Source organism: Trachinotus anak, unplaced genomic scaffold, assembly GCF_046630095.1.
Source record: "Trachinotus anak isolate AG129_WGS33_773 ecotype Australia unplaced genomic scaffold, CSIRO_AGI_Tana_v1 ptg000001l, whole genome shotgun sequence".
Taxonomy (NCBI): Eukaryota; Metazoa; Chordata; class Actinopteri; order Carangiformes; family Carangidae; genus Trachinotus; species Trachinotus anak.
Window position 1 is genome coordinate 12,170,582 of NW_027273852.1, and position 15,246 is coordinate 12,185,827.

The 15,246-nt window shown below is 41.3% G+C and overlaps 1 protein-coding gene across 1 annotated transcript; it reads right to left on the reverse strand.

Annotated features, from left to right (window-relative positions):
* Nucleotides 1–1,426: 1,426 nt before the first annotated feature.
* rpgra (retinitis pigmentosa GTPase regulator a) lies at nucleotides 1,427–15,200 on the reverse strand. The gene is made up of 13 exons (XM_071476975.1): nucleotides 14,798–15,200; nucleotides 14,438–14,563; nucleotides 14,241–14,333; nucleotides 13,787–13,849; nucleotides 13,535–13,693; nucleotides 13,306–13,455; nucleotides 12,612–12,770; nucleotides 12,011–12,166; nucleotides 11,179–11,303; nucleotides 10,719–10,925; nucleotides 9,587–10,142; nucleotides 9,381–9,460; nucleotides 1,427–6,717 (listed from the first exon to the last, which is right to left on the reverse strand). The coding sequence occupies exons 1-13, from the start codon at nucleotides 14,826–14,828 to the stop codon at nucleotides 2,902–2,904; spliced, it is 5,721 nt and encodes a 1,906-aa protein (XP_071333076.1). The 5' UTR covers nucleotides 14,829–15,200; the 3' UTR covers nucleotides 1,427–2,901.
* Between the last annotated feature and the right edge of the window lie 46 nt (nucleotides 15,201–15,246).

Sequence of the window (15,246 nt, forward strand, 5' to 3'; positions counted from 1 at the left end):
CAATTAAACCAATGGTTCCTAATCTGGGGGTCAGACCCCATAAACAGGTCAGAAGATAAATCTAAAGGGTCCCGAGATGATGAATAGGGTAGGACAGAATTATATGTTTTTCAAATATATTTTCCTGAGTTTTCTCTACCTTTTGTATCTTCTGGCTGGTGCATTTTTTCAGGGATTATTTTTTGACATTTTTGCCCTTGGTGTAGAGAAAAAACTGGAAACAAGGGCAGAGAGGGAGAGTTATGCTGCATCTGTCTTAACCAGTCAGCTACCAGGACGGCCCAGAAATCTGTTGTTTGTTCATCTTTCTTATGTAACGAATAAGTGAGGTTATTATGAACATCACATATTTATATTCCAGTATATGAAGCACATGGAAAGATACAGTATGTGGTCGAGGGTCATTCCTGGTAGTTACCTCCACTCTGCGCTTTAGGACCAGTTCATACCCCAGGAAGGGTGCTACATCTCTCGCTCCTCTCTTCATCAGTGAGACGTAGCAGTAAGACTGTGGTGGTGCACAGTTGAAAGACTTTTCAGTTTCTGACATTGGTACAAGTTTGCTCCCTGCTTTGCTGTTTGCTAATGATGTGAAGATCCTATATGAAGCCAAAATTGTCTCCTGGCAACATTTTTCTGATTAAGTGCTCTATAGTAACCAAACTGTAATCAAAGTTTTCATTTTCATGCCTATAGCAGAGGGAGAGATGTTGTAGGACTGTTCCTGTAGAATATTTTTTTTTTTTTTTAGCAAAGTTAATTAATTCTGGCTTGATATTTATATGGCAGTCAACTGTAGCTAAATATAATGTTTCTGCACGCATGCACGCACGATGGGAAAGCTGGGTGAAAGTACAGTGCTGCTCAAAACCACTGTTTAATTTTCTCCTCCACAAGCACGAGGTTGGGTTATAGACCCTGCAGAGTGTGTGTGTGTGTGTGTGTGTTGAGGGGGCGAGTCAACACATGAAGGTGTTGAAGTGTTCCTTGTCTTGACGGGAAACAGGAAAGGGAGGCGTGTGGCGATGTGACTGCTAGAGGATCTCCTGAGCTGTAATTACAAGCAGGGTTCAGCCAACTGTTACGCCTGCAGCAGCTGAAATGTCTCTCTCAGGTCAGGTGAAGAAAGGGTTAACTGACTCCATCTTTGCTCACTTGGCTCTGAGGGATTGGTCTGACACTTTGATGTGATGTTACAGGCAATGATTTTGGATTAAGACCGTCTCCGGGTTTTGTTTTGTTGTGTTTGACCGTTGTTAACACAGACCTGGTGTTCACATTGTGCGTGATTTGCAGAATCTTCTACAGTTTGTGCATTTGAAAGCTTTGTTTTTGCTGCTGTACATACACCTCACTTATAAAGCATGTCATTACTACAGGAATTTTCTCACAATAGAGGTAGTGAATAGCACAGCGACGCATAAGTGGGGTGTGATTTGGGTGCAGCATGCACAATATGAACATCTGCCTGCTCTGAGGTCTCAAAGCTGTATAATCATCTAAACCACAGATAATAATTCAGGCAATATTCAGGCGGAAACAAGGAAATACAAATGCATTTATGAGAACATGAGGAACATACACAGTTGTTCTTGTTGCTGTTACATCAAAAAGTCTACAGATGGAGAGGAAACGTATCCAATGATATACAGTAGTGAGGGATAACATCTTCACTGACGTGCAATCGAGCGTGTTGAGGATTTCCAACAGTTTAGTTTGAACCACAATTATATTTTTAAAGGATATTTGCTTGTATTCTGTATTTTTCTTACTGTCAACAAATCCCATGAAAAGAACAAAACCAACAATGAATTACCCCACTGATAAATACTGCCTCCGCCTGATAAAGCTTATTTCTCTGTGCCATAGAGCTCAACTGTTGTAGGGGAGATTTTACACATGAAAGTAAACTGCATATATGAAAGTAAGCTGTACAAAGCCTCCATGTCTCCAGTAGGAGTTGTGTGAAGTCTGACTTCAGCTGTGGATGCAGCCAGCAAGACTGAACCGTTTTGGTTCACTCTTGCTGATTTAGCTGGTTTTAGTGTTCAAGGTGAATAAGCACCAAAGCCCTGCAGACACAGTTAGTGACTAGCTGGTGAACATACTGAAGCATTTAGCAGCTAAAGAGCCAGACAGTTCCCTCGGGAGTTGATAGAGATAAAAAAAAAAAAAAAAAAAAAACAGAGCTAAAAGGAGAGCAGATGTTGGATGGTGGCCACAAACATGACACCAAGTGAATGATAATGGATGTTTACATATGCAACTGTTTGCTGACAAGTTTACCAAATCAAGTTAGAAGCTGAGATGTTGATGTCAGTGTGATTCAGCTGATCCCAACGCTGCCAGGAAAAGCTGTTAAGGCAAGTCAGTCACACATACATCTCTCTGCTGCTGTAAATACTTACTAGAGCCCAAATGCCTATTCATCCACAACTGAAGACTGTCCCTGTCTCTATATTTTGAGTGATACAGCGCCCAGGTCAGGCCTTTTATTAAAGTGGTTTCCCAGTGGTATTACTGTTGCCGCCTTGGTTGTAAAGACCACATTGCAACATGGCTACTGTCCAAAGCAAGAAACCACTGTAAAAATCCCACTTTGATCTGGAAACCTGATCTTAGTGCTATGATAAAGGCAGAGTACTACACTCACTTGTAGGCAGGAATTGTTACTGATCTAGTGGAAATAATGTCAACTGGATGTTGGTATTAAACCCTCTCTTAAAAAATGAAGTCGTTACGTATCGAGAGATGGACACGTGCATTTTACTGACAATAAGAAAAATGTACTTTGAACATTTAGCAAATACTCTGAGTCTGACTCGGTGTGCAGCTCTGTCTTACTGCATGGTACTTTGCCAGCTGATGTGGGACAGATTGTTCTTTCACTGTGTGGTAACTTCACTGCAGGTCCAGATACTGAGGCAGTACATTGTTCCAGAACTGCTGAGACTCATCTGGTTTCTTCTCCCCTGCAGCTCTCGGCTTCGTCCTCGGTGCTGGTTTGGGTTTTTCTTTCTGCTCTTTCTCTTTTCTGTCCTGGGGAGCAGCTTTACGAGGCAGTTTCTGTGTGTTGTCTTTTTTTGTTTTTGTTGATATGACTTTTTCCTCCTCTTCTTCTTCTTCCTCTTCATCTCCTCCTTCTTCTTCCTCCTCCTCCACTCCTTCTTCTTCATCCTCTCCTTCCTCCTCTTCCTCCTCCATTTTTGTATCTTCCTCTTTTTCTGTCTCATCTTCCTCCTCCTCACTCTCCTGTTTGTCCAGCTTTTTACTGGGTTTGATCTTTCCCTTTTCCTCACTCCCCTCTTCCTCTTCTTCCTCCTCACCCACTTCCTCTCCCCCTTCATTAGCCTCTTCCTCACCCTCATCTTCATTTTCCTCAGAATCACGATGATTCCTTTCTTCAGTTTGTTCCAGTTTTCTTTTATCTCTCAGATTTTTTAGTCTTGTCTCTGTTTTCAGTTTAATCTTTGTTTCATCCTCCTCTTCTTCACCCTCTTCTTCTTCTTCTTCCTCATCCCCTTCCTCCTCTTCAGTCTCTACCATGGTCTCTTTATTAGCCTCCATACTTTTCTCCTCATCCTCATTTGCTTCTTCTTCACCTTCTTCTTCCTCCTCTGCAACTTCTTCTTCATCCCCTGTAACCTCCCCTTTTTCCTCCTGTTCACCCTTGTTTTCTTCCTCCTCTGCAGTCTCATCTTCCTCATCCTCATTTTCTTCCTCCTCTGTAGTCTCATCTTCCTCGTCCTCATTTTCTTCCTCCTCTGCAGTCTCATCTTCCTCTCCCTCATTTTCTTCCTCCTCTGTAGTCTCACCTTCCTCTCCCTCATTTTCTTCCTCCTCTGCAGTCTCATCTTCCTCATCCTCATTTTCTTCCTCCTCTGCAGTCTCATCTTCCTCATCCTCATTTTCTTCCTCCTCTGTAGTCTCACCTTCCTCTCCCTCATTTTCTTCCTCCTCTGCAGTCTCATCTTCCTCATCCTCATTTTCTTCCTCCTCTGCAGTCTCATCTTCCTCTCCCTCATTTTCTTCCTCCTCTGCAGTCTCATCTTCCTCTCCCTCATTTTCTTCCTCCTCTGCAGTCTCATCTTCCTCACCCTCATTTTCTTCCTCCTCTGCGGTCTCATCCTCCTCATGCTCTTCATCCTCTTGATCAGCCTCATTGTCTTCCTCTTCCTCATTCTCAACACTTGCTTCATCCTTCTCATCATCGTCTTCCTCTCCTTCACTCTCATCTTTTTCTCCATCTTCTTCTGAGTCTTTCTCTTCATCCTCCTCACTTTCAGTGGAATCTTCATCTTTTTGATCCTCAATTTCACCCTCTTCCTCTTCATCAACCTCATTTTCTTCGTCTTCTTTTTCTTCCTCTTCTTCACTTTTTGCAGACTCTACAGAATCACTTCCCTCCTCCTCTTCTTCCGAATCTTCGCTTTTGCTGCCAGCTGCACTCCCAGACTCTTCACTGCTCTCATCCTCTTCACCCTCACTTGCCTCACTTTCATCCTCTTCCTCTTTACTCTCTTCATCACTGGAGTCTTCACTTCTACTTCCCTCCTCCTCCTCCTCCGCTGCTTCAGAGTCACTCCCTCCTTCCCCTGTCTCCTCACTGCTTTCTTCCTCTTCTTTCTCCCCTTCAGGTTCTGAAGCATCACTCTTCTCACTTCCTTCATCATCTTCCTCACTGCTGGAGCTTGTTTTCTCCTCACTTTCTTCCTCCGCAGATTCATTATGTTGCTGTTCCTCACCCTCTCCGGAAACACTCTCCTCTTCATCCTCTTTCTCATCACTACCTTCACCTGCCTCCTCTTCTTCCTCTTTGTCTTCATCACTTCCACTCACTCCTTCTTCTTCCGCCTTCTCCTCATCTTCAGTATCTGTTTCTTCTCCCTCATTATTCTCATCCTCTTCTCCCACATCTTGACTGGATACCTTGGAGCTGTTCTCATCTTCATCCTCCTCTTCTTCATGTTCTTGCTGGGAGCTTTCTATGTCTGTGTCACCATCCTTCCCCTCTGTTTGTGAAATGTCTTCACCCTCTATCTGCTCAGACATGTCACTTTTCAACGCCTCCTGTCCTGACTCATCATGAGTGGTATCATTACTTTCTTCTTCTTGAACTGCATTCCCAGACTCTGATAGGACACTGGCATCTTTCTCTGTATTTTCTTCTATCTGGTTTGATGATTCTGTTGAAGACAGACGTGACAATGTCGAGGAGAAAGAAGGCTGCATAATTGCACTTTGCTTTGTGAATTGCCGACCTTGACTGAGTACTTTGGGTGGTGTAGAGGTAGTTGTGTCCCCGTCTGACTGAAAATCCTGTACACTTGTCACTGCCTCACCAAGGAGCTTTGTGGCTGCACCTGCCATCCCAACAGCGGGAAGAAGAGATGCTGCGTTAGTGAGAATTTCCCCCCACCTTGGTTTTTCCTCAGTCATGCTCTGAGTTTCCTCTTTGTCTCTCTGAGAAACAAACAGATGCGTATCAGCAGGTTCAGAGCCTTGCAGGGATTTGGCACCGCTGACAAAAACTTCTGTTCTCTGAGGGCTTTGTGAGGAAATGGGGTTACATAGAACTTCAATAGGTGTATCCTGCTGTGGAGATTCAGTCTTATTACTCTTCGACTTGGCCTTTGTATTATCTTTAGTGTCTGCATCAGCTTCACCTTTAACTTTGATCTCTCCTTCTTCTCCCCCTAGCTTTGCCTTTGCCTTCTGTTCAGATTCCTTTGCTTTCTTTTTGTCCTTTACTTTAGCTCTGTCATCAGATAACTTCTGCTTATCTGCAGGTTTACCCTTCATTTTTTGAACTGTGTTTTTTGTAGAGTTTAACTCATTGTCTGCCCCTTTTCCTTTGCTTCTACTTTTAACTGGAGTATTTTCACTTTGTTCACTTTGATCTTTGACTGGTGTGGATTTGACCTGTCGTGGCTTCCCTTTGACTTTCACAGGTGTAGATATCCCACTTAGGGATTTCTTAGTTTCAGCCTGAGCAGGTGGGGCGACAGATGAGGTTTGTTTTTTCACTGGTGCAGATTTAACCTTGTGCAGATCTTTTGTTGGAGTCGATTTGGTGTCTGCTTTTTTAACCTGGATTTGTGCATGATTGACGTCTTCCTTTGCAGCATTTTCTGCAGATGTTGAACTTCCACTTTGGACAGATAAGCTGGTTATTTCATTTCCTTTTACAACCTTAATAACAGGAGATGTCTTGTCCAAGGTTGATGATTTAGTTTCCCCCGTTTCTGGTGTGCCTATCAAAACTTTACTTAAAGAGCTGTCTTTCACATCCTCTTGATTTGTATTACCTTCTTGCAAATTTCTGTTTTTCCTGTCTTTTTTCTTCAATTCAGTCAGTCTCTGCTGTGCTCCAGTCTGCGTCTTCCAAACAGATTGTGGAGTTTTTGGGCTCAGCTCTGATAGATTGCTCTTATTATGTTTTGGTGATTTAAGATGGGAGAGCTCCTTTTGAGCTTGTTTGTCTTCTTGAGTTATGATTTTACTGGACTGCTTGGTAGTGTTCTCTTTTCCTTTGACTGTAACTTTGGGGGTTTTCTTTGTACCCTTCAGAGCAGACACCTCTTTCTTTAAGGAGCTAGAGCCTTTCAGGAGCTCTGTAGGTAAGGCCTTGTGAGAATTCTTGTCTGTCTTCCCATTAGACGCAAACGCCTTAGCCTCTTCTGTAGCTCTTCTAAGAGCTCGTCTCTTATTCTTTTCCTGGAATAAATCAAAGGGAAAAAGGGGATGTAGTAAGATGTAAAAAATAAAACCAGCAGAAAAAGGTCATATGCGGGACAATACTGAGTTAAAGAAATGTTGTACAAGCACGGCAGCAGGCCTGTAATCAATATGACTGCATATGCAAACATGGCATTTAGTGTTTTATGTGTTTTACTGCCAAAATTCATCTTACAGTACAGAAAGATATATAACAAATTTGAGATGTGTTTCAGTAGTTTTTGTAAATGTAGATATAATCCATTAAGAAAGTTTAAAAAGATCTTTTAAATGTAATTGTAAATATACATCAGTATGTTAGCAACAACAAATAAGAAGAAAATACAATGCCAAGCCATTGCGTTTTTTGGGATCATGGTACAATAACATTTTGATACATTTTTGCACAGTATAATTTGAAACAGAAATATATCTTCAAGCATATGGAACATTCTGGCCTTTTATGGGGTACGAGTAGATCTTGACGGTAACACCAAGAATATCATAGGACATATGCATGGTGGGCACGCATAACAAATCAGTCATCAACAAATCTGTCATCAGGTTTAAATACAGATGTGGGTGGGAGAAAACCATGGTGATGGTGGAGAAAATTATAGGAAATCCTTATTTTTTCCATTTGCAGTGAAGATAAACAGACTGTGGTTCATTGGAGGTCAGTGAGGTGTTATTCAATCACTGTTGCTACAGCCTTTCTGGCACCATAAGGCATTCAACTGTAAGTTCATTAACTCATAAACTCATAAAATTCTTTAGAAGAAAAAAGACTTTCATTGTACGGCTACACGAGAAACATGTGAAGAGGGGTGGAAAGTAACTAAGTAGCTACATTTACTCAAGTAACTGTATTCAAGTATAACATTGCTCAGAGCAGAAATACTGTTTAATGAGTAATTTTAGTCGTTAGCTGAGTCCTTAATGTCTAAATGTAACAAAAATATCCTCATGGCAATGACTTGTTTTCAAGCATCTATAATCAGTACTTTTTAATAACACTGTATCAAATGACAATGTGAAAGCAATGTGACAAAAGAGTCACTTATCATAATGAACCTACAGAGAATTATCACCCGACTTCCCCTGTAAACCTACTTATTGATGCAATTATCCAATTAGCCGATCCTGTGGCGGCAGTGCAATGCATAAAATATTGCAGATACAGGTCCGGAGTTCCAGTTAACGTCACATCAAACATCAGAATGGGGAAAAAATGTGATGTGAGTTTGACTGTGCCGTGGTTATTAGTGTCATACAAGCTGGTTTGAGTGTTTCTGAAACCGTTGATTTTCTGGGATTTTCATGCACAAGAGTCAACAGTTATAAGTCAGACTGGTGTGGAGAAAAAAAACATCCCACAAGCAGCAGCTCTGTGGATACCTTCTTAAAAGACCCACTGCAAACTACCTGAACAGCTGATAGACACAGTTAGAGACTAGCTGGTGAACATAGTGGAGCATTTAGCAGCTAAAGAGCCGGATATTTCTAGCTCTATAGCTGGTAAAGACCAAAAACTGAGCTGAAAGAAAGTAATTATTGGACTCAGTCATCCCTTGGACATCATTCATGTGGCAAGAAACACGACTCCGAATAAATGAAAATGTTGTAACTGCTGAATGTGAAAATAAGCTCACTAACAAATTCATCATATGAGGTTAAAAGGTGACGATATGTCAGTGTTGTGTTACCAATATGTTTCCACTGCCAACAAGTGGCAAAAAAGGTGAAGTTTGCAGGACTCATACAATATATACCATAAAACACAATCAAATAAGTTGCTTTTTTGCATTAGGAGTGCTTTCACTTTTGATGCTTTTACTACATTTTGCTGATAATACCCCTGTACCTTTATTAATAGGATTTTGAATGCAGAACTATTGTTCGTAATGCAGTATTTTTATGGTGTGGTATTACTATTTCATTTAAGTAAAGGCTTTGAATATAACTTATACCCCTGCACACAAACGCACATACAGTTGCAAGCATATTTAACACTACAACTAGAACAGGAATGAGTTACTGAGTATGTGTTGTACGATGACGCACTATAGCATAGGAGACTGCCTCACAGCTTGCTTCACCACTGGCTGTGGAAACCATGATGATGAAATGTGACAAAATTCCTGCCAAGTTTTCTAAAGCATTGTATGTGTGTGTGTTTGTGTGTCTGAGGCTGAAGCCCAAACACATCTGTGTATTAACAGAAGCAATCCAAACATTCCAGTCTGCTTTGAGGAGGTTCATTTCATTCAGTCTTGTGTCCGTGTTTGAGTTTAAAAAGATAATCAATGTGAAAAATTGGGAAAACAAGACACCAAATTCAATTTTATCTTTTACCACAGTGTTATACTAAGTGGAAAATTTCTACACACACACACACGCACACACACACACATACACGCAGTATGTACAGTATGCTGATCTCTGCACATTTCCTGGAAAAGTTAGCGAGTTGCTCAACGTTTCTGTTTCCTGCCCTGGAGTGCACATAATCTAGACCACAGCCAAGAAGTCTAAAGAGGAAAATAACATCCAACGGACTCTATGTTTATGACTCCATGGACAATATGCTGTAGTCTATTTCTCTCCTCTATCAAAGTCAAATCACTGCACAGAGAGCTTTTGAAAATGACTTTATCTCTCACCATATTTGGCAAAAAGCCAGAGTCGACTCCTTTCTCTTCCATATCTTCAATGATTATTTGCCTCTGAACAGTTTCTCCCACTGAAAGAACAGACAGGAGTGAGTTAAACTGCTATACACAGCAATATCTATCTTTGAATAGATTTTAATGGATTTTTAAGCTCAGCACTGGCTACAAAAGACAGTCCGGGAAACTGTTCAGCATACCTGTTTTTGGTGAGGCAGGATGCTTGCTCTCTCTGAGATGTTTACTGGGACCGTGAGAGGGGGGTCTAGTGGGGCTACAGGGTTCTTTTGGTGGTACAGGAGATGACAATTCAAAACTTAAGGCCTTTTTAGCATTTGCTACATGGTGTACTCTATTTTTGACAGTCTTTTTTGGTGAGACTGGGATGTTTGGGTTATGTTTAGTTTTAGACTTAGGCGACAGTAAGGTAGGGGGCAACTCTTTGGATTTAGACTTAGAGGGGGTGGTGCTGGAGGCTTTATTCTGAAACACATTTGATGATTGAGAATGTGGGCTTGATGGCTTGGAGGACAACAACTGGCTCTGAGGGGATTTAGATAGAGATCTGGGTGAGAAAGGTGGACTTGGTGTGATGTCTGATAGGGGTTTGGGAGATGATGAAGGGGTGGTAATGTCCTTTGAAAGTGTTTTAGGGGTTGGGATATTTCTAGACATTTGCCAGGAGGTGTTGAGGAAGCCAGAATTTAGACGTGGGAGTTTATGAAACGTCTCCCCAAACAGCTCCACAGAGCTTTCCTGAAAGACAACGGCAAAAACATTCCTGGGTAGAAAAATCACATCTCTGGAGCTCCCCCAACCAGTTCGCCACTGACGCTACAGCAGAGCCACATGTTGGTGCAACACTGCTCCCTACTGGAGTTAAACAATGATTACGATTGACCAAGGGTAAGGCAACAAACTTGTTCAGAGTATGTGCAGGGTTCACCAAGTTAAATTCAAGACACTTCAAGACCTTTATACCATATGCAAGACAATTTAATACTTGTTTCATGATCATATCAGCCAAAGCATGAAGGTGTGATGGAAAACTAGTAGGGGACAATATGGCCAAGAATTGTTTATTATTAGAAAATAATTTTTTCAGTACTCCCCAGCAGCATGTAAGTATAATTCCCAGTTATATAATGAGTTCAATTAAAGTGACCTGGACACAGATGGATGGATGGATTAGCCTGAGACCTTACTGAGACCTGCAGATACTCTGACGTTGCACAGCTGTTTACAGTTTAAGTTAAGGATTATTTAGTTTTGGAAGTCTTATAAGAACATGGTTATATTTGTAAGATAACAATCAAAGGTGTAGTTTCTCACTTTGTCTCTGTGGCGGGCTCGAGCAGCGAGGGCCGAGAGTGGGACTAGTGCAGTGGGATCAATCAAACTGTCTAGCAGGAGAATTTCTCCGTGGCTTGGTTCCAAAAAGTCGTCATTGATTGTGACATCCTTCTCTGGCACCACTTCTCGGCTCTCCGATGGTTTGGGTGCAGCCTGGACCAGCATGTGGTTACCACCACAGGACACCTACACATAGGAAAACATCAAAAAACACATGGACTAGATGTAGTTTATTACTCTGTAATGTGTATTTCCTCTAATTTGCTCTAATCTGCTCTCCCACCAATTTATAGTATGGTATATTTACTTTCATACACATAGGATATACCACTTGGGAGGCGAACATTTGACAGGCACACAGATGGAGCTAGGGAGGAAACCATGTAATTTATGGACAACATGCTTCGCCATCCTGAGCCTGTTCATCACAGTCACTTACTAACTGAACTTTGTACTTGAGAAACCGTGTGTTAAGTGTTGGGCTGAAGTGGTTGATGAAGTTCTCCTCCCCTAACCCCAGTTTTCCATGACGAGCATCACCAAACGTGTAGAGCAGCCCACTGTCTGCGGAAGAGGAAAAATACATTAAATTACGTTTTAAAGTTGTATTTAATCGTTGCTGGACTACTCAGGTGTAATCATCATGTAAGTGTTGATGTGCCGAAATGGTTAGTGGATTAATTCGTTGACAAAAATGTTGATAATAGATTATTTGTTGAAGTAATTTATCAGACAAAAATGCCAAACACCTGCTCGGTCTAGTTTCTTAAATGAAAAGATATGCTGCTTTTCATTATTTGATGTCAAGGATCAAAACAAAATACAAAAACAAAAAAACGCCCCATCTTTGACTCTGTTTCTTTGGCATTTCCTTGCAGCTTATAGGCTACACAATAGATAACCAAAAGAAATGACAGATATCATCTAACAACAGAAGAGATAAGCAGATTCAGCCCTAAACTGCTGCATGGCTACTGTATGGGTTCCCTTGACTGGCCAAGGATGTAGCAAGGCAGATTGGGTGGATTTCCACAAGGGATCAGCGTCTTTAAGATCTGAAACTATGTACAGAATAAAAGGCTGTAACTGAATCAGTAGCCCCATTCATAAAAAACACACAATTCGGTAGCCTTATCTAAAGACAAAAACATATTCCTTCCATGACTTTTTGGTGCATTTGCTATGTATAGTGTACAAAACACACATGAACTACAAAGATGAAACATACCACTACTTTGCAATGACCGAAGTAATCTTCAAAGATAGCTTACTTGTGACCACTGCAGTGTGGTTTTCTCCACAGGTGATGTGTCTGATGCTGCTGTTAGAAAAGTGCTCCAGTGGTTTTGGCAAATCAAGTTCAAACAGAAATGTCCCATGGCCCAGCTGACCGTACTGACCCCTGCCGAATGTGTACACGTTCTCTTCTGGCACAGCAAAACACACGCAGAGAAACAGACTGATTAACACCAGGGGTAAATGGTAACTAACTACTGACAGTGACTGTAAGTATAGTCTTAATGTTTAATCTTTAATGTTTCAATTTAATGGTGTTTTATACTTCTACAGCACTATATTTAAGAGATAAGTTTTGTACTTTTTACTCTACTACATTGATCTAATTACTTAAGTTACTTTGTAGATTAACATTGTGCATGTTGCAAACACTACATTGCAATTTATCTATTATTGATTGAGTCCTAAAGGTGTTATTCACTTAAAACAAGTGAAAATTTGCCATTGCAGGAAAAGAATCCCAACCTGTTTTCATATAACACTTGAGTATATAAAACAAAAAGAAGTAGAAATGTGTCAGTATTTCAGAGTGATGACGCCTGTTTCTGGAACATAGGCTTTCTGTTGTTAACCCACCTGTAAGTGCAACAGTGTGCTCCCCTCCGCAGGACACCTGGGTGACACGACCCAGAATCCCTTGCACCCGCTGAGGGACTCTGTGATTGGTAAGCTGCTCCATCTGAAGACCCAGCCGTCCATTTGCACTCTCACCAAACGTGTAGAGATCTCCATCCACTGAAAGCCAACACAATATCCTCAGCACAATGAATCATGTTAAAGATAACTGAAGGTTAAGTATTACATATAAACAATTCACTGTACAAATCTGAATATATCAATATAACAATGTTCGAAAGAGCTTAAATACACAAGGATTCATCTCTAGATGTGCAACAATATCCAGTACCACAAGGGCAAATGTTCAAGTTATAATATGTAACTTTTCCACAACTAAATGTCTAAGAATGACTCCACCTATATTATATATTTTTGAGTTATGTTCTTACTTTATCCCAAATATTTTTAGCAATTCCCAAACCAGAGAAATGGTCATTTTAATCATGGTAATGGTCCGTTTCATTTGGTCGCCTGTCAATGATGGCATATCCCCTATGTGCATGTGTCAATGTTATGGTTCCCCTGAATGTTTTTCAATAAAGATTGAAAAAAGAAGGTTGCAAGGTTGCTTGCCAGAAACGCAAAATTGACTTTTTTATATTGACTTTACTGAAGAGTGTTTGGTGCTGTGTTTAGTTGGACTGTGTTGTACCTGTAACAAATGCTGAGTGCTGGTACCCACAGGAGACCCATATCACCGCTTCTCCAACATTCACCTCTCTGGGTTCTGCAGCAAATCCCTCGTCCCCTAAGCCAATCTGACCCACAGAGTTGTCTCCCCACATGAACAGCCTCCCATCCTCTGACCAACACACACAAACAGGAGTATGATAATTGACCACAGAGACACTTATTACATTATTACTTGTGACTGTTTGAACCTGTTAAGGCAGCTGAGGTGTTGCACCCTGCAGAAAGCATTCTGATTGGTGCATGGTCACAGAAGGGATGCAGCAGGTGAAAGGATGTAGTGTTGTTGCAGTGGCCCAAACCGAGCTGCCCCTCCCGGTTACTGCCAGCACCATACACACTACCCCGCCCTAAAAATACACAAAACCTGGTTCAATACAAGAGCAGCCACTGGACACTACCTCTGTCACATAAAACTCTTAATCATTTGTTCTTCATCTTACATGTGCAGACGACTGTGTGGTCTCTCCCACAAGCTACAAGCTTCACCTTCTCAGACTTAAAGGCTGAAAAAAGGAAATACATAGCCACTATTACTACAAAAAAATCAGATGATAAATGTATTAGTCAAGTATTCAATTATTATTATTATTCAGCAATTATCTTGATAATCAATGTGTCAATGCGATTTTTTTTCTCTCAGCTAAAACCAACAAACTTTGTTTGATTTCTTCTTGCTTGTCGTAAAGTTTTGCTGCTTTTCTTTGTCTTAGGTAATAGTGAACTGTATATTGTTGGACGGTTGGTCAGGCAAAACAAGTTATTTGCAGATGTCAGCTTGGGCATTTTCACTGTTTTCTCTGACCAGACAATTACAGGATTAATAGGATAAATATTCAGCATATTAATCAATACTTTAATAGGGATTAGTTAGAGCCCTAATGCAGAGTAATTTACCTTTCACAGAGGCTGGTTTGCTGGCAGCCGGCTTCAACCCCAGGCCCAGTTGGCCCCAAGTATTAGCACCGAACATGAGCAACCTCCCATTTTCTGCACAATCATTACAGACATGGAAGTGTGACTTGGCTGCAGACAATTATACTTATTCCATTAGTGAACATGGTAACAAACATGCATAGAGTGTGCATGTGTACCTGTGATGACAGCAGTATGCTCCCCGCCACAGGATATATGCACTGGATGGTCATTCTTTACCCAGAATACACTGGGCACATCTTTTGCAAATCTGCTCTTTCCAAATGTGAAGAGGGCTCCTGTTTCTGATGACAAATGAGTGATGCATCTTGAGACGGTCTTGACAGGAGCAGTGCACTATGCAGGCAACTCTAACTTAACACCGGCTAAATCCCAACCCAACCTGCTGTCAGCCCGACAGAAATAGCAACAGGTTTACCATGCACACACATACCATTAGTAGAATGAGAAGGAAAATAGGACCATACATACAGCTGAAGGCTATACCGCCCACTACGATGTGCAGAAAGCACTCTCACCGGGTATATCCACATCGGTCTGTCCCGTCATCTCCGCCGCTACCCCCCTTACACCTCCTCACCTTTCCGTGTAGCTCGGTGCTGAGACACCGGCAGATCAAGGACAGGTCAGGGAGGGGGGGCAGGACTGAGTAAAGGAGGTGCTGTGAAACGATAAAAGACACTAGAAAAACAAAACATATTCTTAAAAGTGTGTTTTTAACTTATTCATGCTCAAACGACACCATTAAAATATTTCAAATGTACATCTGTGACACTTTTACAAGTAAGCCTGTATTTATCTCATGCGCCTGCAGGTTCACTGTGGCCTTATGCTGCATTCAGGCCCAGCGGCGGAATGGGAAAACAAAACTTCGGAGTGTTCAATCATTATTCCAATGTGGTTAACCCTTGTGCTAACAAACAGCCGAAATTAGCTACGTTTGTTGTGTTACATATTTGTAAGTGAA